At 60.1% G+C, this 26,300-nt stretch overlaps 2 protein-coding genes across 2 annotated transcripts in view; one reads left to right on the top strand and one right to left on the bottom strand.

The window, feature by feature from the left end:
- Positions 1-3,419: 3,419 nt before the first annotated feature.
- Positions 3,420-9,026, bottom strand: STARD10 (StAR related lipid transfer domain containing 10). The gene is made up of 6 exons (XM_034059964.1): positions 8,703-9,026; positions 5,392-5,539; positions 5,165-5,268; positions 4,961-5,078; positions 4,247-4,299; positions 3,420-3,682 (listed from the first exon to the last, which is right to left on the bottom strand). Exons 1-6 carry the CDS (start codon positions 8,862-8,864, stop codon positions 3,455-3,457), a joined length of 813 nt encoding a protein of 270 aa, XP_033915855.1. The 5' UTR covers positions 8,865-9,026; the 3' UTR covers positions 3,420-3,454.
- Positions 9,027-10,742: 1,716 nt separating this feature from the next.
- CLPB (ClpB family mitochondrial disaggregase) overlaps positions 10,743-26,300 on the top strand; it is a 44,971-nt gene continuing 29,413 nt past the window's right edge. Inside the window, exons 1-4 of the mRNA XM_034060091.1 lie at positions 10,743-11,033; positions 12,461-12,512; positions 18,950-19,036; positions 24,389-24,492. Of these exons, the coding sequence (XP_033915982.1) occupies positions 10,868-11,033; positions 12,461-12,512; positions 18,950-19,036; positions 24,389-24,492 (409 nt within the window). The 5' untranslated portion in view covers positions 10,743-10,867. The remainder of the gene's footprint in view (positions 11,034-12,460; positions 12,513-18,949; positions 19,037-24,388; positions 24,493-26,300) is intronic.

The following is a 26,300-nucleotide window of genomic DNA, read 5'->3' as shown; positions in this document are numbered from 1 at the left end:
GGAGTGCTGGGGTTGAACTGGGCTATACTGGAATTGAGCTGGGTTATACTGGGGGAGCTGGGATGTGTTGGGGGTGAACTGGAGTTTGATGGGGCATACTGGTGTTGAGCTGGGCAACACTGGAGCTGAACTGGGCAGCATTGGGCTGAATCATACCACATGAAGCGGGTCCAGAGCCCCCCCCCCCCGGGTGTATTTGCACCCCGAGAGCCCCATTCCCCCCCAGTCCCAGCGGATCCCATGCTCCAAGCCGCTTCCATAGGGATTGGTCCCGCTGGTGGCAACGGGAGAGGGGAATTCCTGCGGGACTTTCCCAGTGAATCCACACAAAAACCCCATTGTTGGGAGCCTTGGGGGGGTGGGGGGGGAGTCCCCTCCCCCCACCCCATCCCCCATTCACGGCTCTTTGGATTTGGGATAAGGCAGGGGGATGGTTTGGGGGTGAAGGGCCCCCCGCATCCCACCGCAGAGACACCAGGGAGCAGGGAATGGATCCGGCTGGACAATGATCCCTGCAGCCCACAGAGCAGGACAGGGTGGCACGGACACCATGGGCACCCCATTGCAGCATCCCTGAACCCCATTGCAGCACCCCTGCACCCCATTGCAGCACCCCCGCACCCCATTGCAGCACCCCCGCACCCCATTGCAGCACCCTTGCACCCCATTGCGGCACCCCTGCACCCCATTGCAGCACCCCTGCGCCCCAATGCAGCACCCCTGCACCCCATTGCGGCACCCCCGCACCCCATTGCGGCACCCGTGCACCCCAATGCGGCACCCCTGCACCCCATTGCAGCACCCCTGCACCCCAATGCAGCACCCCTGAACCCCAATGCAGCACCCGTGAACCCCATTGCAGCACCCTTGCACCCCATTGCAGCACCCCTAAACCCCAATGCAGCACCCATGCACCCCATTGCAGCACCCCTGAACCCCATTGCTGCACCCCATTGCAGCACCCCTGAAACCCATTGCAGCACCCCCGCACCCCAATGCAGCACCCCTGCACCCCATGGCAGCACCCTTGCATCCCATTGCAGCCCCCCTGCACCCCATTGCAGCACCCCTGCACCCCATTCCAGCACCCCAGGCTCAGCCTCAGCAGTGGTTAAGTCAAGCTCAATGTCCAGGCTCCCACACCCCAGCTTCATGGGCTCTGGGTACCCCAACACCTCACAGACCCCAATCCTCCCCTTTGCACCCCAAACCCATCACCCTAGTGTGACAGATGCACCCCTGGACCCGTCTGAGCTGCCCACAATGGGGTTCTCCCACAATTGGGGGGGCCCCCCCCACTTCAAATGGTGGCCCTGGCAAAGCCTTCTTGGGGTGCCCTCCCCACCATCCTCATCCTTGTCTTCATCACTGCCCTGTATCCCATTGCCCTGTTTCATCCCCATGGATCTGGGGGTCCCTGCTTGGGGGACACTGGTTTTGGGGGGCTACTGGCAACTGTTGTCCATACAGAGGTTGATGATGATGAAGGTCTTGGGGAGGGGGACGAAGGCTTTGGATTCATCCCATCTTCCCATTGGACACTGGAGAACATGGAACCCTTGTGAGCCCCATCTCAGCATCCCATCTGGGGGGGCTGTACCCCAGTTGGGGTGTTCCATGGGCGCTACTGGTGTTACTGGTGCGGCCTCAGTTGGTGAATGGGCTCCCAATGGTGGCATCACCACTGCCATGGGTCCAGTGGTGACTCTGGGGGACATCAACCCAGGGACCCCCCCCACTGGATCCCATTGCCATGGGGCAGGATATAGACCCCCCCCAATGGATCCTCTTGTCCTTGTCCCAGATACATTTGGTTTATTCCTAAGTAATCAGCTCCGGATCCAGGTACAAAATCTCCCACATCCCAAATTCCCGAGCGCAATTCCCAAGGCCGGAAGTGCTCACCCACTGGGGGGGGGGGGGGCATGGACCCCCCAACATCAGGAGGTGGCAGCAGAGCCCCCCCTAAGTCCCTCCAATGGGTTCAGAGGCCCCAGGACCCCCCCAACACATCTGGGGGTGCCAGGAGCCCCCCAAACACACCTGAAGATGTGGGGACCCCCAAGAGGGAGGTGCTGAGAGGCCCCCAAGTCCTGACAACATGAATGGAGGTGCCCCAAGACCCCCCAATAGGCTTAGAGGTACCAGGAGTCCCCCCTGAACATCTGGAGATGTTGGAGCCCCCCAGCACATCTGGGGTGCCAGGAGGCCCCCCCTATACCTGAAGACATTGGGGATCCCCCCAAAACGCCTGGAGGTGCCCCCAGACCCCCAAAGCCCCCCCCCCAAACACACCTGAAGATACTGGGGTCCCCCATCAGGGAGGTGCTGAGAGCCCCCCAGGTCCTGACACCATGCATGGGGGTGCCCCAAGAACCCCCAGCACATCTGGGGGTACCAGGAGCCCCCCAGGCCCCCTCCACCTGCATGGACATGCTATAAGACCCCCCCATCATACTGGAGGTGCTGGGAACACCCCAAGCCACCTCCCCCCCCCACATTCTTGGACAAGCCGGGAGCCCCCTAAGCCCCCCAAGTTCCAACCCCTCCAAACCCCCCCAAACCCTGGGGGTCCACTTGGGGGGTCCCATGGGGAGAAGGGACAGGGGAGCAGAGGGAAAGGGTTGGGGGTGCCCCAAAGGCTGGGGAACAATGGCAGGACCCCCCCTCTTCCTCTTCCCACTGCCCCCAGGGGCACGAGCTGAAGAGCACTTTGGGCCAGGCAATGATGGGGATGAGGATGAGGATGGTTGTGAATGGACCGGATACCCCCCAACTCCCACCCCCAATGTGGGGGGCACCCACCATGGCCCTATGGTCCCCAGGCAGTGGGGTGGCACTTGGGGGTCCCCCCAAAGCATTGGGTCATGTTCATGATGTGCACGAGGGACACGAGCTGTGATGGATGGGGGGGCACGTGGACCATAGACCCCCATGGCGGGGGACACATGGACCATAGACTCCCATAAGGTGATGGGGACACATGGACCATAGAGCCCCAGGGGATAGGGGGGAACATGGACCATGGAGCCCCATGGGGTGATGGGACACACAGACCACAGAGCCCCATAAGGTGATGGGGACACATGGACCATAGAGCCCCAGGGGATAGGGGGGCACATGGACCATAGACCCCCATAAGGTGATGGGGACACATGGACCATAGAGCCCCATGGGGTGATGGGGCACACAGACCACAGAGCCCCATAAGGTGATGGGGACACATGGACCATAGGGCCCCATGGGGTGATGGAGCACACAGACCATAGAGCCCCATAAGGTGGTGGGGACACATGGACCACAGAGCCCCCATAAGGTGATGGGGACACATGGACCATAGAGCCCCATGGGGTGATGGGGCACACAGACCACGGAGCCCCATAAGGTGATGGGGACACATGGACCATAGAGCCCCATGGGGTGATGGGGCACAGACAGCCCCCATAGGGGGGGCTCAGTTGAGGCTGTCCTCGTCGCTGGCCTCGCCTCGCTCCTCGCGGCTCTCGGGCAGGGAGCTCTCGTCGATGTTCTCCAGGGAGTCCGCGTGCTGCAGGGACAGCTCGGACAGCGCCAGCGCCGGCAGCCGGCTCTGCTCCGGGAACAGCCAGGGCTTCAGGTGCGGCTCGTGCCGCTGCTTCCACTCGGGGTACTTGAGGCAGGCCTTGTACATCCTGCGCATGGCCTGTGGGAGCGGAGGGACGGCATCACCATCCACATCCTCATCCACATCCACATCCACATCCCATCCCATCCACATCCACATCCCATCCACATCCAAATCCACATCCCATCCACATCCCCATCCACATCCCCATCCACATCCACATCCCCATCCAAATCCACATCCCATCCACATCCCCATCCACATCCCCATCCACATCCACATCCCCATCCCATCCCCATCCAAATCCACATCCCATCCCCATCCACATCCCCCTCCCTATCCCCATCCACATCCGCATCCACATCCACATCCCATCCCTATCCCCATCCACATCCAGATCCACATCCCCATCCCATCCACATCCCCATCCACATCCACATCCCCATCCCATTCCCATCCCCATCCTCATCCCCATCGCATCCCCATCCCATCCCCATCCCCATCCATTCCCCATCCCATCCCCATCCCTATCCCATCCCATCTCCACCCCAGTCCCCATCCTATCCCCATCTTCATCCCATTCCCATCTCCATCCCATCCTATCCCAATCCCCATCCTATCCCAAAGGTTTCCCACACTCACCTTGGGAGCCAGGAACTGTGAGGATTTGTTCACCACCCACTTGGGAAGGGAACCTGGGGGAAGAGGAGACGCATTGAGGCTGGTCCCTGCTTGGGGACACCATGTGGTGAGGGGACCGTGTGATCCAGGGATGCTCAGCCAGGAGAAGCAGGATCCAAGCCGAATTCCCATTGTAGCTTCTTGCCACTCCCCAGAAAAGCCATTTCAGCCTCTTGGCCACCCCAAAACCAGACATTTCATGAGAATGGGCCCAAAATGTTCCCTCCTGGTGCCCCTGCTCCGGTTGTTCCCTGGGATGATCCCACTGCTGCCTGTTGGAGCCCGTCTGAAGCCCACCCACCCTCCTAGCTCTGGGAAACATCCAAATCCATCCATCGCACCGCATCGATCCCATCATCAACCTTGGAAACACCCATCTCCATCCATCCCACTGTGTGGATCCCATTATCAACCTTGGAAACACCAACTCCATCCATCCCACTGTGTGGATCCCATCATCACCCCTGGAAACACCAACTCCATCCATCCCAGTGCACTGATCCCATCATCAACCCTGGAAACACCAACTCCATCCATCCCAGTGCACTGATCCCATGGTTCTGTGATCCACCTCAGCTGATCCATCAGGACCAGCCTGAACCAGAGGGTATCTGTCCCCAGTGGTGGCCTGAGGCCCCCAGGGTGCTGGGCAGGGGATGGGGGTCCCCCCTTTACCTTTGGGGTCCACCTGTGCCAGGTATGTGATGGTGCAGCTCTTGGCCCCCGTGCCCTCGATCAAGTATCCCGTTTGGATGGAGACGGCTCGGACCATGTCCTTCCGCGGGGGGTACTTCTGCAGGGGGACATGGGCTGGGTTTGGGATCCCCCATCCACCCCCCAGTGCAGGCAGCACCCATGGGACCCCCTCACTGCACTCACAGGGTGCTTGACGGAGTAGTTCATGATGATGTAGTCATTGCCCATGGGCAGCCAGGAGCGCAGGGTGATGACATCCCTGTTCTTGAGGGGCTTGGGGCACTTCCCTATGGACAACAATGGGGAGAGACCCCTCCCAGCATCAGCAAACCCCATATCCCACCCGGAATGGTGCCAGGTTCCCCCCGGCACCATGGGCACCACCAGCTCCATCCCCATGCCCTGCTCACAGGCATAGTAGCCCACGTCGGAGTTGACAGTGAGCTTCCCGATGTCGAAGGTCTCGATGACGTTGGTGTCCCACTTCTTGCGGTACTCAATGTCGTGCAGCACATCATAGAGTGTCTCTGCCGGCACGTCCCGGCACTCCATCCTGCACTGCAGCACGGGATAAACGGGTGGCTATGGGGAGGCGGTGGAGACACCCACATCCATCCATCCCACTGCACTGATCCCATCACCAACACTGGAGACACCCACATCCATCCATCCCACTGCACTGAGCCCATCATCAACCCTGCAGACACCCGCATCCATCCATCCCACTGTACTGATCCCATTAACAACACTGGAGACATCCCACATCCAACCATCCCACTGCACTGATCCCATCATCAACAATGGAGACATCCCACATCCATCCATCCCAAAGCACTGATCCCATTACCAACAATGGAGACATCCCACATCCATCCATCCCACTGCACTGATCCCATTACCAACAATGGAGACATCCCACATCCAACCATCCCACTGCACTGATCCCATCATCAACAATGGAGACACCCACATCCATCCATCCCACTGCACTGATCCCATTACCAACAATGGAGACACCCACATCCATCCATCCCAAAGCACTGATCCCATTTACAACACTGGAGACATCCCACATCCATCCATCCCAAAGCACTGATCCCATTACCAACGCTGCAGACACCCATATCCATCCATCCCACTGCACTGATCCCATCATCACTGCAGACTCCAGGTCATCCCAAGGGTGGTTCCGGACCCTCCTGGACCCTGGAGCTGAGGGGGCTGCTGGGTCTGGATTAGGGTGAAGGATCTGGAGTCCCTCTCCCACCCCATTGAGCCCTTCTCCAAGCCCACATTCCCCATCTCCTGCACCCCCCACATCAGCCAACATCTGGTCCAGGACAGCCCCTCACATCGGTGACCCCCAGCTCTGACCCCAGGGCTGGATGCGGGAGCTCCAGATATGGAATGTCACCGGGATACAGGACGGAGCCGCCCGGAGCAGCCACAGCCCTGGGTCAATATTGACTCTATGGGGCGAGGAGGAGGAGGAGGAAGGTGACACACGGCACCACCGGCTCTGCCCCAGGCAAGCGGTCCCATGGCCTCCCCACCATGTCCCCCCATGGCCATGGGTGCAGCCATGGGGTCATTAAGTTAATTACAAAGACCAATGTTCGTTAGTGACCATCGCAAGGGTCATAAGGGACAAGCAGGGACCTGGGGGGGTCCCAGCTGGAACAGCTCCAACCCCATCCCATGGGATGGCTCCTTCCCAAGGAGCCCCTTCCCCAGGGCAGCATCTCCCTGCATCCACCAGGATGGGATGGGGGGGTCCCAAATGGTGTCCCCCGAATGCTGCGTCCCATGTCCCAGGGATGAATCACAACCTTGCTTCCAGCCTCCTGGAAAACAGGTTAGACCAGAGCTGCATTCCTGATGGGAAAAGAGGAGATGCCAAAGAGGGGTGGGAGCTGGGGGGGGGGGGGTTGGATGCCACGTTTATCCATGTAATCCAGCCGGAACATCCCATCCTGGAGCCTGGTTGTCCCCTAGGACTCTGACACCTGCCCAGTGCCCCTACACACACACAGCATCCATGCGGGAGCATCCAGCAGGATCTTCCCAAGCAGGATCCAGGCAGGAAGGTGCTGGGAGCACTGGGATGGAGAGGGAAGGACGTGGGGATGGGTGAGGGACGGGAACAGGCACAAACTGCCCATGGTGGGAACGTGCCGGACCAGGACATCCTGGTGCACACCTTGGGATGGTTCCCAGCCACGCCAGAGGACGTGGCACAACCGGATTGTCGGGATGGGCAGGGAACAGGCAGAGAACGGGCAGGGAATGGGCAGGGAACAGGCAGGGAACAGGCAGAGAACAGGCAGAGAACAGGCAGGGAACGGGCAGGGAACAGGCAGGGAACGGGCAGGGAATGGGCAGGGAACAGGCAGGGAACGGGCAGGGAATGGGCAGGGAACAGGCAGGGGATGGGCAGGGGACAAGCAGGACACCCCCAGTGCCTCCCTGCACACACAGCAGCACCCCAATCCCACCAGAGCCGCTTTGGGATGCAGGAACACCCCAAAAGCCATCAGCAGAGTTGGGGGGCTCAGTGTGGGGATCGGGATGTGCTGCCCCATGGAGCCAGGCCCAGCGCAGCCTGCCCATGGTGACACCACGGTGATGGACGCTCGGTGCCCCCCCATGTCCCAAACCATCCTCATTGGGGCTCACTGTGACAGCACCGACGGCCATCACCACCCCTTGTCCCAAGCACTCCTCCAGGCTCTGCCACACCAACGCTGGGAGCCAACAGAGGGATTCCCGGTGGGATTCCCGGTGGGAACCGGGACCAACCAGCGCCACCACCCCAGGGACGGGTCCTGGCAGTGCCGCCGGTGCCACGTCTGTGGTTGGTGGCTGCAGAACCGGTGCCATCCCCACCAGCACCGGTCAATGCCACCCCATGGCACGGGGCAAGGGACAGCACCACAGGGACCACAAGGACCCCACAGCTCCCTGGTCCCCACTTGTCCCAGCTCTGCCCTGGGACACCGCTGTTTGCGGTGGGTGACAGCTCAGCCAGGGCCCTGCTCCCCTTGGGGGCTGCATCGCTTGAGGGACCCCAACCTGTCCCGGGGGGTCCCCACTTGCCATGGGGTCCCTGTTCGCACCCAGTTCCTGCTCACCCCATGGGGCTGCATCACCCCCATGGGCCACACTTACTTTGGGGTCCCCCCTTGCCCCACGATGCTGCATCACTTGAGGGACCCACTTGCTGTAGGGTCCCCATTTGCTGCGGAGTCCCAGCTCACCCCAGGGTGCTGCATCACCCCCAAGTCCCCACTCGCTCTGGGGTCCCTGCTCACCCCAGGGTGCTCCATCACCCCCTAACCCCCACTCACTTCGGGTTCTCCCTTGCTTTACATTGCTGCATCACCCCCAAGTCCCAACTTACTGTGGGGTCCCCCTCACCTCAGGGTGCTGGATCCCTTGAGGCTCCCCCCTCGCTTTGGGGTCCCCCCTCACCTCAGGGTGCTGGATCCCTAGAGGGTCCCCACTCGCTTTGGGGTCCCCCCTCACCTTAGGCTGCTCCATCACCCCCCAAGTCCCATTTACTGCCCTTACCCCAGGTGCAGCATCACCCTCGGTGCCCACTTCCCCCCCCCCTTCCGGGGCATCCCCCCTCGTTCCCCTCGTTCCCCCCGCCCCAAGGCCCCCGCTCCGGGGCTGCCCCCGGTTCCCGTTCCCGTTCCCGATCCCGATCTCGGGGTCTCACCTTGATCTTGTGCAGGTCTCGCTCGGGCTCCCGGAGCTGCACCCACACCGACACCCCCCCCTTGCTGTACGTGAGGCTCCAGCCGCGCTCGGACTCGCACAGCGCCCGGAACGCGACGAAGTCCCGGTCGTCGGGGATCTGGACGCTGTCGCGCCCCGACATGGCCCGGTCCGGTTTGATCCGGTTTGATCCGGTTCGATCCGGTCCTATCCGGTTTGATCCGGTCGGATCCTGTCCGGTCCGGTTAGGTCTCTCCCTATGGCCCGTGCCGCGGCGGCCGCGGCCCCTACGGCGGCGGCGGCATGCCCGGTGCGCGGTGCGCGATGCGCGATGGGCAGGGGCGGGACCGGGGCGGGGCGGGGAGGAACCGGGACCGGAGTGGGGAGGGGGGGGGGGGAGGGCGGAGCCAGAACCGGGACCGGGGGGGGGGGAGGGGGGGTGGAGCCAGAACCGGGAGCGCTTGGTGGGGGGGGGGGAGCACCGGGATGCGCACACAGACACAGATGTGCGCAACTGCTGCGCGGACACCCGCAGCGCGCACACAAACACGCGTGTACACACATGTACACACATGTACACACGAGGGCACACGCGTGTACTTGACGGGCGTGCACATGGATGCGCCCATAGACACAGGCGTGCGCGGTGGCACATAGGTGAGTGCACAGACACATGGGTTCATGCACAGGTGTGCACACAGAGGCGTGGACATGGATGCACACGTATGTGCATTCATACGTGCATGCATGCACACACATGTGCGCTCATACAGGCATGCGCACACAGAGGCATGTACATACATGCACACACATGTGCGCTAATACATGTATGCACACAAGGGCATGTACATGCATGCACACACATGCACTAATACAGCTGTGCACAAAGAGGCATGTACATGCATGCATACACATGTGCACTAATACATGCGTGCACACAGAGGCATGTACATGCAGGCACACACGTGTGCACTAATACAGGCATGCACACACAGAGGCATGTACGTGCATGTACACAAGTGATTCACAGATGTGTACACACACATGTACTCGCATGTACACAGCCATGTGAATGCATACACACACATGCACTGACATGCATATGCATGTGTGCGCATTCAGGCATGTATGCGCATGCACACACATGATTCACAGACATGCACACACATACATGTGTACTCACACATGCACACACACATTCAGCCATGTACATGCATGCACATACATGTACACTCACGCACACAGGCATGCACACACAGGCATGTATGTGCATGTGCACACACCTATATACATACATGTGCACACAGGGAGCACCTACACGTGTGCAAGCCCTGCATGGGTGAGCCAAGGCTCAGGCTGAGCCAGCAGTGCTTGTGTACACGTGTGTGGGTGCACACGTGTGTGTATGTGCACACGTGTGTATGTGTACGTGTGTGCATGTGCACACGTGTGTATGTGTACGTGTGTGTATGTGCACACGTGTGTATGAGCACATGTGTGTTTACGTGCACGTGTATGAGCACACGTGTGTGTGCACACGTGTGCATGTGTACATGTGTGTACGTGCACACGTGTGTCTGAGCACATGTATGTGTATGTGCGCGCGTGTGTATGAGCACATGTGTGTTTACATACACATGCGCGTGCGCACTAGCGCCTGCGCTAGCAGTCCTATACGTGCCTCGAACCCATGTCTCCACCCCTTCCTTTTCCCGGCATGCCCCGGGAGCGGCGCGGTGCCGCGGTGCCCCCTGGGAGTTGTAGTCCTAGGGGCAGGCCCAACCCACCTGACACCGCCGCGTGGGACTACAATTCCCATCAGCCTTTGCGCTCGGGCTCTCTGGGCTTGCCGGCTGCCGCCATCTTGCTTCCGTTTCTGCACCGGCCGGCCGGGTCCGCGGCGGCGCGCACCGGACCATGCTGTCCTCCGTCGGCTCCCGGTGCGCGCCCCCGGGGCTGGGGCGGCTCCTGCGGCCGGGGCCGGGGCTGGGGCTGCCCCGGACCGGCCCCGGGGCTCCGGCGGCGGCGGAGGGGGCCGGGAGCTCCGCACCACGGCCGCTGTGGCGCTGCGCCGCCAGGGGGCGCCATCGCTCCGCGCCGCCGAGCGTGCGGGTGTCATGGCGGGGGAGCCCCCCGTCAGTGGGGCCCGGCCCCATAGGGACCCCCATGGCCGAGCTGTGGGGCCCGGGGCCGGACCCACCGCACCCCTCCCGGGTCCCGGTGCCCGTCGTGCCCCACCGGGAGCAGCGCAACGGGCGCCGCAGCGGAGCGGCGCTGGCCGGGCTGGCTGCGGGCATGGCCCTCTGCTACCTGCGGGACCGGATGTCCAAGGGTGACTATAGGGCTGGGGGGTATGGGGGGGCTGCCCTGGGTGAGCGGTTCCCACCCGGTGCTGTGGGGCGGGGGGTATGGGGGCAATGGAGAGGTGTGCAGGTGGGGAGGGATGGGGCTGCCCTGTGGTGAGCACAGTGTGTGTGTGGGGTCAGGGCCTGTTACAGCGCTGGGTGTGGGGATGCTGTGAGGGCTGGAGCAGCTCTGCTCTGGAGCCAGGCTGAGAGAGCTGGGCTGGGGCAGCCTGGACAAGAGAAGGGGAGAGCTGAGAGCAGCTCCAGTGCCTAAAGGGGCTGCAGGAAAGCTGGAGAGGGGCTTGGGACAAGGGCCTGGAGGGCCAGGCCAAGGGGAATGGCTTGAACCTGCCCAAGAGAGGGGAGACTGAGCTGAGCTCTGAGGCAGAAGCTGTTCCCTGGGAGGGTGCTGAGGCGCTGGAACAGGGTGCCCAGAGAAGCTGTGGCTGCCCCATCCCTGGCAGTGCTCAAGGCCAGGTTGGACACAGGGGCTTGGAGCAGCTGCTCCAGTGGAAGGGGTCCCTGCCTGTGGCAGGGGTTGGAGCTGGAGGAGCTGTGGGTGCCTGCGCCCCAAGCAAGGGACCCTCAGCCCAGGGTGCATGGGGCAGGGCCCTGTGTGTCACTGCTCTGAGGGGGGCCCATTAAAGACCCAAGGCAGAGGCGCAGGCAGGGCTGGGAATGCCCTGGGGAACAGAACCGAGCAGGAAGGAGCCCCAGGAGGGCTGTGGACCATGGGGGGGATGTCCCCACACCCCATTCCCCAGCAGGGCCCTGCTGGCCCCAGTGCTTGGGAGCCGGTTGTGCTGCAGCCCCTCTGGGTGCTGCCCTCCCCTGCGCAGCCAGGGGGTGTCAATGCAGGCCCATGCAGGAGCTCCCGGTGCCTGAGGCTCTGGGTTTGCTCCACTGCTCCCGGTGTGGAGTCACTGGGGCCTTGCTGGAGCCTCCCGTGGCTCATCCCTGTGTGTCTCAGCAGCACCTTCCCCTCTGCTCCAGGCTTTTCCAGGCCCATCCCATGGCAGCTTCAGAGCCAGAGACCACCCAGAGATCACCACCTACACCCCCAGTGTAAGAGGAGCTGTTCCCTGGGGATGTGGGAGAGACCAGGAAGGAGCCGTGCACATCCATTGAGGTGCTCCTAGGGGATCTCTGTTAGGATGGAGCAGGCAGGGAGCTGCGGAGTCTGCTGAGTATGGAACCATGGGATGGGTTGGGATGAAGGGAGCTTAAAGCTCCTCCAGTTCCAACCCCTGCCAGGGCAGGGACCCCTTCCACTGGAGCAGCTGCTCCAAGCCCCTGTGTCCAACCTGGCCTTGAGCACTACCAGGGATGAGGCAGCCACAGCTCCTGTGGGGCCTGCAGGGATCTATGGGGCTGTTCCCTGGGAACTCACTTCCCGTTCTTTCTCCCTTTCCAGAGGATGCTCTCCTGGAAGCCACGAGGATCAACGACACTTCGGAGGTCAGCAGGTGAGTGGGATTGATGGAATGCTGCTGCCCAGGGCTGGTAATGCCACCGAGCTCTGTCAGCCCTTGACAATGGTGGCCTCACATGTGGTGTTGTCTGGGCAGGTATCCCAAGGGATGGAGCAGTGGGAGCTGCTCCTGCAGCCCTTGGAGCACTCAGCTCTCCAGCTTGGATCCCATGGGTCAGAGGGATGGAGAGCACGGCACAGGGTGCCCAGAGCAGCTGTGGCTGCCCCATCCCTGGCAGTGCTCAAGGCCAGGTTGGACACAGGGGCTTGGAGCAGCTGCTCCAGTGGAAGGGGTCCCTGCCCGTGGAACTGGATGAGCTTTAAGGCCCCTTCATCCCAACCCATCCCAAGACTCCCTCCCAGTCCTGCTCCATGGGGAGCTGCCTCCCCTGCACCCCCCTGTGCCTGTGCTGCCTCCTCTCCCTGCTGCATTCCTCTTTCCCAGCAGCTTCCCGAGCCCAGGAACAGCACAGCTGCTGCAGAGCTGCCACAGGAGGCACCAGTGCCCTTCCTTGAGGGTGCTTTGCTTTGCCACTGCCCAGGCTGGAGCCTGGTGCTGAGCTCGGTGCTGGGGCTGCACCCAGGAGAGGGCAGCACTGACCACAGAACCCCCATTCCCAACTCATCCCCCCATGGTGCTGTCCCTGCCTCCCGGGGGGGTGTTCTGTGTAGGCTTAGACTCATTTCAGCTCCATGCCATGGATAAGATGAGAGAGGCTGCAGGGCTGAGCTCCAGCCTCACAGGCCTACAGGAGATGCTCATTCTGTGCGCTCAGCACCAGTGTCCTGGGCCAGGCCAGCAGAGCTGAGCAGGGCTGTGCTGGTGCTCTCATGGTTGGTTATTGGTGGTGGTCATTGCTCCATCCTCTCGCCTCAGAAGTGCTGGGAAGCAGCAACCCAATGGTCCCCAGTGCCAGGTATGGTCCCTGCTCCATCCTCTCACCTTGGAGGTGCTGGGAAGCAGCATCCCGATGGTCCCCAGTGCCAGGTATGGTCCCTGCTCCCATGCTCTCCTCAGCTGCTGCTGGCACTTGGCTTCCCTGCTGCAGGAGCCAGCAGCTGGACTTTGGCAAGTGTCTCATTGAGCTGACAGCTCCCTATGGGCCTTCGTGCCTGACAGCAGTGAGGAGGAAATAGAAGCTGTTGGTCTAAGGGCAGGAGATGGACACGTGAGAGAGGTTTCCAGGCCATCAGTTAAGTCATGGATGGGAGAAGAGGGTAGAGAGGCTCCAAGAAGCAGAAGCTGTGCTGGAAGCATGGAACAGAAGAGCTTTGGGAACTGTGGCCCTTATCCCAAAGAGCTGAGTCCTGTCTCTTGGAAGAGATGAAATCCCCTAAAGATCCCCCTGTGGGATGATGGGGTCCAGGGAATCACCCTTGGGATGCCCATGGGAACCTCATGGAGCTCAGTCAGGCCAAGGGCAAAGTCCTGCCCTTGGGCTGGGGCAATCCCAGCATGGACACAGGCTGGGGGTGATGGGATGGAACCTGAGGAGAAGGACTTGGGGGTTCCCATCCCTGCAGTGTTCAAGGCCAGGTTGGACACGGGTTGGAGCAGCTGCTCCAGTGGAAGGGGTCCCTGCCCGTGGCAGGGGTTGGGAATGGAGGAGCTTTAAGGTCCCTTCATCCCAAACCAGTCTGGGATACTATGAACTTGTGTGACCATTGCCTTTGGAGCAAACCAGCTCTTCCCTTCAGGCCCCTCCCACCATCAGCCTATACAGGTGGTAACACCGAATGAATGTCAATGGTTTAATTCCCCTCTACCTCAGTGATTCCTCATGTTTGGAAGCAAAGGAAGAAGCAGAGCCAGGGGGAACAACTGCCTCAATCCCTCTGTGCTCCTATTCAGTGTTAACAGTGATTCTGTTCCTGGTTCCTTACCGAGCAGCCACCAAAGAGCAGGCTCCGAGGAGAGCTTCCCCTGGCTGAGGCTGATGGAGCAGTGACTCATGGAAACACTGCTCCCAGCAGGCTCATTCCCGGCAGCAGGCACCAGCCCAGCTCCGTGTGCTGATGGGATGTGCCCATGGGATGCAGGCAGCTCCATGTCAGCTCCGGATGCTCTCTCCAGGCTCCTTTTGGGATGCAGGAAGAGCTCGGTCACGTTTGGAGCCCCAGAGCTGCTGAGCATCACCCCTGGTGTCAGCCCTGCTGCCTCCTCCAGGCTCTGAAGCTCTGCCCTGGCCCTGCAGGCACCAATGGTGCAGTTCCACCTGACCATGGTCCTGATCCCAACAGTAGGATCAGGCTGCTCTTCCCAGTGAGGAGCAGTGGGATCCAGACCCTCACTGTGCCCTGCTTCAGTCCCCTCGGAGATGTCATCTCCCATCGCTGTCACAGAGAGGTTTGCTCCCACTGTTGTGTTCACTCCCCCCAGCATTCCCACTGGGATCAGCCACAGGAATGCTGGTGAGGGCTGTGCTCCGGAGCATGTGATGCACACAATTCCACAGCTGGAATTGTTGCCCCACCGTGGGAGTGCCTCTGTCCCATGGGTTTGGTCTGCTCCTGGGGCTGTGGGAGAGGAGCTGTGGGGTCCCAGCCTGCGTGTGGTGCTCACTGGTGCTGATGGGGGCTCCTCGGGAAGGGGCTGATCCTGAGCACAGCTGAGCTGGCAGGGCATGGAGGGGCCTCCCTGTGCAGTGAGACACATGCAGGTACAGAGAGCTTTGGGATGGAGCTCGTCCAGTTCAGCCTGGACAAGAGAAGGGGAGACCTGAGAGCAGCTCCAGTGCCTGAAGGGGCTGCAGGAAAGCTGGAGAGGGGCTTGGGACAAGGGATGGAGGGATGGGATGAGGAGTAATGGCTTCAACCTGGAAGAGTTCGATGGGATATTGGGATGAAGCTGTTCCCTGTGAGGGTGCTGAGGCGCTGGCACAGGGTGCCCAGAGAAGCTGTGGCTGCCCCATCCCTGGCAGTGCTCAAGGCCAGGTTGGACACAGGGGCTTGGAGCAGCTGCTCCAGTGGAAGGGGTCCCTGCCCGTGGCTTTAGATGAGCTTTAAGCTCCCTTCATCCCAACCCACTGCAGGATTCCATGATGTGATTCTTTCAGCCTGTTTGGAAAGGCAAAGCCTTCTCCTAGTGCCAAGGCATCTCAGGCTGTGGATGTGGGATGCAGTTTGGCATCTCCCTGTGTCTGTGTCTCCATCTCCCCATCACCTTTCCCCATCACATGGGTTCTCCCTTTCTGTTTCGCCCCAGGATCTAACCCTAACCCTAATGGTTTCTCATCCAGGATCTGTTTCCCTCTGGAAACCTGGATTTCTGAGGACTTCCCTTAGACTCTGGACATCCATTTCCAGGTGTTTCTCCTTGGCCATCCCCTGTGCTCATGCCCTGTTTGTCCTCTGTGCTTTAGGGACACCCTGTGAGCCACGGACCTGGCACTGCTCCTCTGCTTGTCCCTTCCTTCCCTTGCAGCAGCGCTTGGGGTTCAGGTGTGTTCACAGGGATGCTTGAGGAGCAGATGGGAGCCAGCACCTGCATCCAAGCCAGCACCCACATCCAAGCCAGCACCCACATCCCAGCCAGCACCCACATCCAAGCCAGCACCCGCATCCCAGCCAGCACCCACATCTGATACAGCACCCGCATCCAAGCCAGCACCTGCATCCAAACCAGCACCCGCATTGAGCCCTCCCAGCAGCTCCACTTTCTCCCTCTGCTCCTTCCCCTCATGCTTTCCTGTCCGGAGCCGTTGGGATGGTTCCATCCTGCCGCTGGTGCACAGGGCACGTCCCAAGGGGTCCCCCCCTTCCCCTGCCCTCACCCCCAGCACCCATTGTTGCCGGGGGGGGGGGGGGGAAGTTCAAGTTTGAGCCCCCATTCCCGCAGCTGGCAGGAGGGAGGTGCTGAGCACAAACTCAAACATGCCCCTGGGCCCCGTGTCAGAGAGGCGCTCACCCAGAACCTGCCCTCCGGGGGCTGAATGGGGCCCATCTGCCAGCCCCGGATCAAAGGGCTCCCAGCGGGAGCGGGGCTCAAAGAGCTGGGTGCTGGGAGCAGGGATGCTCTGTGGCCAGGCACCGGGTGCTGGGTGCTGGGAGCAGGGATGCTCTGTGGCCAGGCACTGGGTGCTGGGTGCTGGGAGCAGGGATGCTCTGCAGCCAGGCACCGGGTGCTGGGTGCTGGGAGCAGGGATGCTCTGTGGCCAGGCACTGGGTGCTGGGAGCAGGGATGCTCTGCGGCTGGGTGCTGGGAGCAGGGATGCTCTGCGGCTGGGTGCTGGGAGCAGGGATGCTCTGCGGCTGGGTGCTGGGAGCAGGGATGCTCTGCAGCCAGGCACCGGGTGCTGGGTGCACAAGGAGCTGGGTGCTGTGAGCAGGGATGCTCTGTGGCTGGGTGCTGGGTGCTGTGAGCAGGGATGCTTTGTGGCCAGGCACTGGGTGCTGGGTGCACAAAGAGCTGGGTGCTGGGAGCAGGGATGCTCTGCAGCCAGGCACCGGGTGCTGGGTGTGTATCTGGCCCCACAGGGAGCGGGGACACTGCTGCAGGAGCTGCTCACCCACAGGCTCCCTCACTGTTAGGGATCCCTTAGGAAGAGCGGTTGCCATGGGGTGGCCCCATGGGCTTTGTGCCTGAAACCCCCAACCCAAGGTGTTGTGGGGAGGAGCGGCTGAGCTTTGTGGTGTCAGACCCTTGCAGAAGGGGTTTGGGGAAGCACAGCAGCTTTGTGCCCTGAGAACCTGGACGTGGCCTTGTCTGGGGCAGCAGGCGAGCTTATTGGGGTAAAAACCTTTAAAAGAGGTGTTTTATGGGGCAACAGAGGAGCTGCAGCCCAAACCTCAGTGCAAACAGAGCCACAGACACCTGAGAGCCTCCTTCGGAGCCCAGAGCGGGTGTCCTGCCCTTGGTTCCAGGTTCAGTTGTCCAGAGATGCTGTAGATCTGCATCCTGCAGCACATTAAACACCGACTGCAGCATCAGTGTGGGATGCTGGTGATGTGGCACCAGTAACTCCTGCACTGGGCTGCGTCCTGTGGCCTTCCGGATGCTTGTAATCATCTGGATTCCTCAATGGAAAGCTATGGCATGAATGGCAATAACTGTAATTGAATCCTGCAGAACTCCAGCATCAGGGAATCACAGACTGGGAATGGGCTGGAAGGGACCTTAAAGCTCATCCAGTTCAGCCTGGACAAGAGAAGGCTCCTGAAGGGGAGACCTGAGAGCAGCTCCAGTGCCTAAAGGGGCTGCAGGGAAGCTGGAGAGGGGCTTGGGACAAGGGAATGGCTCAGGGTGGGTGTCCCCCATCCCTTGCAGGGCTCACTCTGGTCCAAGGGAGCCGGTCTCACTCTTACCCCTTCAGTCCCTCCCTTCCCACCGGCAGCACATGGTGCACAGATGGAGCTGGTGTGGATTTCTGCCTGTAGCCCTGTCCCTGGGCCAGCAGCAGGTGATGCCTGTGACCTGTGGCCATGGAGCTGAGCCCCAGACGTGTGCCCTCGGTGTTGTGAGTGCAAACAGCCCCGTCTGCAGCGCTGCAATGGGAGCTGATGGCTGCAGATAGCAATCTGCCATCCCCGGGTGTGCATCCAGCCGTATCCCACTCCCAGGGATGGGAATGCTGCAGGGCTGCACATGGAGATGCCACTGCCCTCTTGGGCTGCAGAGCTCTGGGCATCTGGGACAGCAGCAGGATGTGTGCCTGCTTGCAGCTGGTGATGTGTGTAAGGATCCTGCATGGAAGCCTGCTCTGCTGCCATGGAGGGTCCAGCTCCTCTGGAGACAGGACCCAGGAGCTCCTGGTTCCCTACCAAACATTATCCTTACACTTTTAATTGTGACCCTGGTAAATAGGACATAAACCTTATGTGGTGCTGGAGATCATATAGGGAGGTCAGGGAATGGTTCGGGCTGAAGGGAGCTTAAAGCCCATCCAGCTCTGATCACCTCAGGGAGTTGGAAGCAAGGAATATGAAGCAGGCTGAGAACACTGTTGAGCCTGGAGAGGAGAAGCTGCATGGAGACCTCAGAGCAGCTTCCAGTGTCTGAAGGGGGCTCCAAGGATGCTGGAGAGGGGCTCTTCATCAGGGACTGCAGTGATAGGACAAGGGGTGATGGGTTCAGACTGAAACAGGGGAAGTTCAGGTTGGAGATGAGGCAGAAGCTGTTCCCTGGGAGGGTGCTGAGGCGCTGGCACAGGGTGCCCAGAGAAGCTGTGGCTGCCCCATCCCTGGCAGTGCTCAAGGCCAGGTTGGACACAGGGGCTTGGAGCAGCTGCTCCAGTTGAAGGGGTCCCTGCCCATGGCAGGGGTTGGAGCTGGAAGAGCTTTAAGCTCCCTTCATCCCAAGGCATTCCCTGATGATGATGAGGGCTGGGATCCCTTTCCCACTTTGGTTTCTGGGCTGCCCTGGCTCAGGTTCCCCTCCTGCCCTTGGGCTGCTTTCCCTGTGCCCTCTCCTGACCATGTCCCTCTCACACCCAGGCTGTTGGCGGCCGGCGCGGACGTGAACGCAAGGCACAGGCTGGGCTGGACGGCGCTCATGGTGGCAGCCATCAGCAGGAATGCCAGGTGGGTTCCCCCTTTCCTCACCATTCCCATCACCCAGGCCCTGGTTCCCTTCAGGCTGCTCCAGCTTTCCATGGGGCTGCGCTGGGAGGTGGTGTTGGGCTGAGCCTGAGGGAGCTCCTCACACTGGGGCATAGGGAGCTGCAGGTAAGTGGGTGCTGAGCAGGCAGTGCCATCCCACAGCATCCTTGCCATGTCCCTATGGATGCTCCCATAGGAGCTGCCTCCGTGCAGCAGAGGGGCTGTCCCCTGCGTTCCCATGCCGGTGCCTCTGTGGGGCACTGGGCAACCTATGCAGCCTACAACTAAATTCAATTAGAGGCGTTTTGTGTTTAAAGGGTCCGAAAACAAAACCCAGCAGCGAAAGGCAAATCCAATTGTGGACCTGTGGCCCCGGCGGGGGCCGAGCTTTGATGTGCCACCCTCTCGGGGCTGCTTTACTTAGTCACAAGTTCATAAGCAAGAAAGAGCCCAAATGACTTGGGAAAACACGGGATTAAAGCGGCTCACAAAGGGGGAATATCCGCTCGCACCCGTGCGCCCAGTTCGTGTGTGGTGCTGGCTTTGATGGCTCCCGGAGCCCTGACCCCCTTGGGGAGCTCCTGCAGGCAGGCACACAGGAGGGGGGCTCGGGGCTCTGCTTTACCTTTGATGTCCCAGCAGCAACGGCCCCGTTGTTTGCTCTGCCCCTCACAATGCTCAGCACTGGGCTGTGACGGCTCCGCACCATTCCCAGCGGGCGGCCGAGCAGAACGGGCCCCAAGGAGGTGGGAGAGGCTGTGGGGTGATGAGGAGCTGGAGGCAGGCTTGGAGCGGGTACCAGTGCTGCTGGGAGCATTGGGGCTGCAGGGGCACAGCCAGGCGATGGGCAGGGAGGGAGGGAGGGATGCTGGGGCTTAGTTGGGGAAAATACAGGTTTGGCTGTGTTGGGAAAATGCTGTTGATTTTCCCACATTTTGGGTGAATCCTGACTTGAATTGGGAAGTAAATGGGAAAAATAAAAAATCAGGATCATGGGATGGGTTGGGTTGAAGGGAGCTTAAAGCTCCTCCATTCCCAACCCCTGCCACAGGCAGGGACCCCTTCCACTGGAGCAGCTGCTCCAAGCCCCTGTGTCCAACCTGGCCTTGAGCACTGCCAGGGATGGGGCAGCCACAGCTTCTCTGGGCACCCTGTGCCAGCGTCTCAGCACCCTCACAGGGAACAGCTTCATCCCAATATCCCATCGAACTCTTCCCTCTTCCAAGTTGAAGCCATTACTCCTCATCCCATCCCTGCATCCCTTGTCCCAAGCCCCTCTCCAGCTTTCCTGCAGCCCCTTCAGGCACTGGAGCTGCTCTCAGGTCTCCCCTTCAGGAGCCTTCTCTTGTCCAGGCTGCCCCAGCCCAGCCCTCTCAGCCTGTCCCTGTGGATCACAAACTGGGTACCTGAAGCTTGGCAGGATGCAGTGGATATCCTGCTGTATCCAGTGATGTAGTGGGAGAGTGGACACCTGATGGAGGCAAACCTCAATGCAAGGCTCACCCCTGGTGTGACAGCTCTGCTGATAGGTGGGTTTGTCCCTCCACACCATTCCTAGCTTTGGGATGCCTCCAGCAGGGCCTCACTGCTGCCTGGGGAACGCATGGGGCTGCAGCACACCCTATGGAGCACCTGAAGTTCCCTACAGATAGTTTACCCCCAGGGAGAGCTGGACCTGAGCCCACAGCGCTGGAGCTGGTGTGTGGATGCTCAACACCTTCCCCTTACCCAACCCCTGCTGCTTTGCTGGGTCTCTTGCAGCCTTTGTGCATGCACTGGGCAGGAGCTGCTCCAAATGGGACTTGCTCTGCTTTGCAGTCAGTGCAGGAGTGTTTTCCTTTGGGATTGGGGTCCCTCTGCCCCCGCTGATGCTCTCCCAGGGGTTTATCCCCCCAGCAGCTCCTTCAGTGCATTGGAAGGTGTTAACTTAGGTTTGGGGCCGGAGCCTCCAGGGAGGGTGAGGCAGGACCTGCACTAGGATAGCCTCAGAGCACCATGGCGTTGGTCCCGTTGCTCTGTCCCCACATCCGATGTGCAGGCTGTGGTACCCATGGGAGATCCCAGTGACCATCAGTGACACCAGAAGCAGCCATGAGGGTTCTGCACCTAAAACCAGGGAGGAAAAGGCAGAATCCCCCTGGAATGCTGCCGTTCCCAGGTGTTCTCTGGGACAAGCATGTTCCCGGTGTCTGCAGTGCCCCTGCAGGTGCCTGAGCCTTCAGCTCCCTGATGCTTCCCCATGTCCCCAGCTCTCACGCTCCCAATTAGGCAGCTCCAGTCCATATGTTTAATTCAATTGTGGGGGCCCTGCATTAATGACTGCTGTCACTTGCCATCAGCTGCAGGATGAGGTCCCTGCTGCCCTGGGGCACTTGGGATCTGTCACTGCTTTTTACACTGAAACAAAGATCATTCCCTTCCTCTTGTACCCAAACAGGGTGAGGCATTAACCACACAACCCCAGGGTGCGTTGGGGTGAAGGGACCTCAGAGCCCATCCAGTTCCAATCCCTGTAATGCACAGGGACCCCTTCCACTGGAGCAGCTGCTCCAAGCCCCTGTGTCCAACCTGGCCTTGAGCACTGCCAGGGATGGGGCAGCCACAGCTTCTCTGGGCACCCTGTGCCTCGGGCATGGTGATGGGGCAGTGCGTGTCCTGGGGCTCCCAGTGAAGGGTGACCGGTCCAGAGCTGGTTTCTGTCCATGATTAACTGGTGCAGTCCCAGCTCCTCTGTTAGGAACACACATCTGTGCCGTGTGGGCTTCCTCATCCCTTTCACTTCAGGCAGCTCATTCCCAGCTGAGCTGGATGCCTTTGGAAGCACATAGGGACATGGTGTTACCTGCCAAAGAGCTGCGGTGGGGACCATTCCCAGCTGTGAAGCAGGGCATCTCCAGAGTCATGGAATTGCTTGGGATGAAGGGATCCGGATTGGGTCTCTTCATTCCAACCCAGCATCCCAGCCCAGCACCTCAGCACCCTCCCAGTGAACAGCTTCCACCTAAGAGCTCATCTCAGTCTCTCCTCCGGCAGCCCCTGCTCACTCCAGTGACATTCCCAGCCCTCCCACTGCTCTGTCTGGGTCTGCTGGTGCCTTTCCTAAAGGCCAATTTGCTTCAATGTCCCATTACCTGCAAATTGCCAGCTGGGATCGATAGTGGTGCTGCAGGAGTGCCTGGGGGGACAGCAGGGCCTGAGCACGACATGGGATTGAAGGGTGATGGGAGACAGAGCCTGGCTGGGAGCCCTGAGCCCCCCATGGGCTGGATCCCAGCCTGGAGCAGGGCTCTTGGAGCAGAGCTGAGCTCTGTGTTCTCAGCTCGAGCCTCCCTTGGTCCTGAGAGATGGGCACATTCCTGATCCTGGGCAGTTCTGACACCGTCTGTTATCACTTGTAATCCTGCAATCCCAATGGAAGGGACCTCAGGGATCATCTGCTCCAAGCTCTCCAGGCACAGCATGACCCACACTGGATGCTCAGCACCCTGGGCAGCCCCATCTTCAACACTGGGGAGTCACCACTGCCCCAGTCAGATTATCCCAATGGCTGCTTGTTCTCACTGGGAATGATTCTCCTGCTGTGTCCAGTGGGAATCTCCCAGCAGTAACTTGTGCCCATCACCCCTCGGCTTTCCCATGGACTCCTTGTCCAAAGGGAGCCTCCATCTCCTCTGCAGCCTCCTTTACCTCCTGGCACATGGCTCAGGGCTCCCGGAGCCTTCTCTTCTCCACTGAACAGTCTCAGCTCCCTCAGCCTTTCCTCACTGCTGCCCTTGGACCATCTTTGAGGCCCTTCTCTGGCCCCTCTCCAGTCTGGCCCCAGCTTTGCTGTGCAGCAGGACCCAACCCGAGCCCATGCTCCAGGGGTGCCCTGAGCAGCACTGAGCACACTGGGACAATGACACCTTCATCCCTGTGGATAACAGGAACCTCTTGGGTTCTTTGTACCGTATTCAACCCAAGCCCCTCTGATGGCACTGATGCCCGTGGGCACATAGGGCAGAGGAGCTGCAGTGCTGTTGTACTGGGAGTTGAGAGGACTAAGCCTGCAGAGCCGTGTCCATCAGTGCCTGCCAGCCCTAATGAATGCTCCAGCCCCTCACTGCCTGCTTGTCATGGGGAGAAATGAGTTCAGGTGGCCTCAAGCTGCTTCCACAAGTGGTGAGAATCCTGATCCTGGTGAGCAGCTGGGCTGGGAATGGAGGTGGGAGAACCCACCCCAAAAGTGCCCATCCTGCTGCAGCCTGGTGGGGCTGCAGGTGAAGAGCTCCGGGAGCATCCAGTGGGACCATTCCCAGCACTGCCAGGGCCACCCCTGCCCCATGGCACTGAGGCTCCATGGGGTGTGAGCACAGCAGGGATGGTGCCTGCAGCCCTGCCCTGTGTGAACCAGTGTGCTGTGAGCTGATGGGGCAGCTCTCTGCATGGGCAGGGTAAGTGTTCTGCAGCAGCCCTGGGGGCTGCATGGGATCAGGGTATCCTGGGGTGATCTTTGAGTTGCCTGCATCCCGGAGGGGGGATTTGCTTGGATTCCCTGCAGCCCTCAATAGCACAACCCCATGGGATGGATGCCCTTGGGACTGATTGTGAGAGGAGACTGAGCTGAGCTCTGAGGCAGAAGCTGTTCCCTGGGAGGGTGCTGAGGCGCTGGCACAGGGTGCCCAGAGAAGCTGTGGCTGCCCCATCCCTGGCAGTGCTCAAGGCCAGGTTGGACACAGGGGCTTGGAGCAGCTGCTCCAGTGGAAGGGGTCCCTGCCCATGGCAGGGGTTGGGAATGGAGGAGCTTTAAGCTCCCTTCATCCCAAACCAGTCTGGGATCTTTAGATGCTCTAAACTGGAGGGTGGAAACCTGGGGAACAAATAGGTCCCTTCCAGCCCCTGCCCCTGGTTGTGCTTCATCCTCAAGTCCTATTGCTCCTTGCCATGGTGGGATGGCTCCGTTCCACAGGTACTGAACTGGTGGTGGCCCAGAAGCAGCAGGATGTGGCTTTGCTTCCCTTAGCCTGCAGAGTGTTGCAAGCACAGGGATGTGCTTGGAGCCACGATCCTGCCCCAGCAGGGACAGCTTCCACCTCTGGTCCAGACCTATGGGATGAGAACGGATGCCCATGGTGGGCTGGGAATGTGACTCCCACCAAGGACAGGTCTTGGTGAGGGCTGTGAGTCCTCCAGTGTGTGTCCCACGTCTGATGGCTTTCAGGATGTGCTGCTGTGGTTGTATTGAAGTGTTCACTCCTGGTTCCTCTTCCCTATCTGGGAATGTGTGAGGTGGGATTGCTGAGCTCTGCCTCCCTACTCCTGCTCTACTCCTGCTTCCTGTCTCATTCCCAACAGTGCGGTGAAGATCCTGCTGGCAGCCAACGCAGATCCAAACCTTGGAGATGACTTCAGCAACGTCTATGAGACTGCCAAGGAGAAAGGCCTCCACTCTTTGGAAGGTAAGGTTGGATGGGTGCAGCCGCCTGCATTCACTTCCCAGCTCCCAGAGTTCCTGGCTTTAAAGTGGGAATTGACCTGGATTGGGTGGGTTTGGAGCTTCAGCTTCAGTTTAGAGCAGAGGACCTGGTGGCACAGAGGTGAGTGTATGAGGGTGAAAGGGAACATGGTGTAGATGTGTATGAGGAGCAGTCCTTCAGCATCCTGGAGATAACCTGCTTCCCTATAGGCAGAGCATCCCATGGGGTTGTAGACAGGGCTCATCCCATTGACCACATGCAGTGCTGGGGAAGGCTCCAGGGCAGGTATCCCACCCCAGCCTCCAGGTCTTCCAAACAGGTATTAAGTGACTCCAGACTTGGCCAGCTGGGCTGGAGCTGGATGGTGACCTGGGTGCAGTCAGTGCTGCTGCTTGGGGCAGGTGTCAGTGGTGCCTTCCAGCCCTGGGAGTCCTTCCATGAGGACAAGGAAGTTCCCTGCAGTGACATTCCACCTCATCAGGATGTCTGTTGGCTGATGGCTCCAGTTCCAGTCTCAGCCCAATGTTATCCCATTGCTGGGATGTTGATGCACACTTGGAGTCATGGAAGGGTTTGGGTTGAAGGGACCTCTAAAGGCCTGTGGGTGGCAGGGACACCTTCCAGCAGAGCAGCTTGCTCAGAGCCCTGCTCTTCTCTTCAGAGCACTTGAGGTTTCCTGACTTTTCCCCCTTTCCAGGCTGATAAATGGTGTCACATTTCCTGGTTATTGATGCGATCTGAGGGGGAATGTCTGGACCAGCAGCAGCTGTGTCCTTCAGGGATGCTGCTGGCACCAGGCTCCCTGCTCCTGGGCTGCCAGGGACACAGGCAGGACTCAATGGCTCAAACCTGCCCGAGGGGAGGTTGAGCTGAGCCCTTAGGCAGGCTGGGGTTCCATGAGTGTGTGATGCTGGTTCTGCAAACCACAGAGGGCTACTGGGCAGGCTGGGGGCTGCAGTGTCCAAGCAGGAGATCAGCACACATTGATGTGCTCACAGTGGATGCAGTGCAGATGGGAGCACAAGGCCTAGCAGTGGCTGAGCCATGCTCAGGTGGGTCCTGATAGGGAGAAGGCAACAGCTGGGGACACCTGAGTGGGGTCAAGTCATGGAATCATCATGGAATCATGGGATGGGTTGGGATGAAGGGACCTTAAAGCTCATCTAAAGCCACGGGCAGGGACCCCTTCCACTGGAGCAGCTGCTCCAAGCCCCTGTGTCCAACCTGGCCTTGAGCACTGCCAGGGATGGGGCAGACACAGCTGCTCTGGGCACCCTGTGCCAGCGCCTCAGCACCCTCCCAGTGCTCACAGGGTGACATTCCCCATTGGCATCTCCATGCAGAGCTCTGGAACCTGCAATGAAGGTGCCATGGCTGAAGCCTCTCCCACAGCATGGGATGAGTTTGGAGGATGAATCCCTTGGGACCTCTTTGACAGGGTGCTGTAAGAGCTCAGGGCTCTCATCCCTCCCATGACCCATCAGATCTGCTCCACGTGGGGATGGACCACGCATCCATCACCTCCCTGCAGCACATCCAGGATGCACGAAGCCCCATTAAACCCCAAACAATGGGATGCCAATCCATAACGGGCACAGCGTTTATTTAAGACCAGGCCTATCCACCCATAAAGTGAATTGTTTCTGCCTTCATCCCTCTCTCCCGTTATATATTTGGGGCTGAAGGAAAGATGAGGCCACTCAGGCAGGCTCTGCATTCATTCTGCCCTTGACATCTTTTATTAAAACAAATAAATTCAGCTGCATGTTTAAGGCACACGCACCCAGCAC

Source organism: Melopsittacus undulatus, chromosome 2 (assembly GCF_012275295.1).
Source record: "Melopsittacus undulatus isolate bMelUnd1 chromosome 2, bMelUnd1.mat.Z, whole genome shotgun sequence".
NCBI lineage: Eukaryota > Metazoa > Chordata > Aves > Psittaciformes > Psittaculidae > Melopsittacus > Melopsittacus undulatus.
The sequence above is the reverse complement of the archived record's forward strand: the minus strand, read 5'-3'. Positions and strand labels throughout refer to the sequence as shown.

Coding starts and splice junctions, on each gene's coding strand:
- STARD10 (XM_034059964.1), bottom strand. CDS start 8,864: ATGTCGGGGCGCGACAGCGTCCAGATCCCCGACGACCGGGACTTCGTC. Junction 5,079..5,164: donor ACTACTCCGTCAAGCACCCT/GTGAGTGCAGTG, acceptor GTCCCCCTGCAG/AAGTACCCCCCGCGGAAGGA. Junction 4,300..4,960: donor GGCACAGGTGGACCCCAAAG/GTAAAGGGGGGA, acceptor CTCTTCCCCCAG/GTTCCCTTCCCAAGTGGGTG.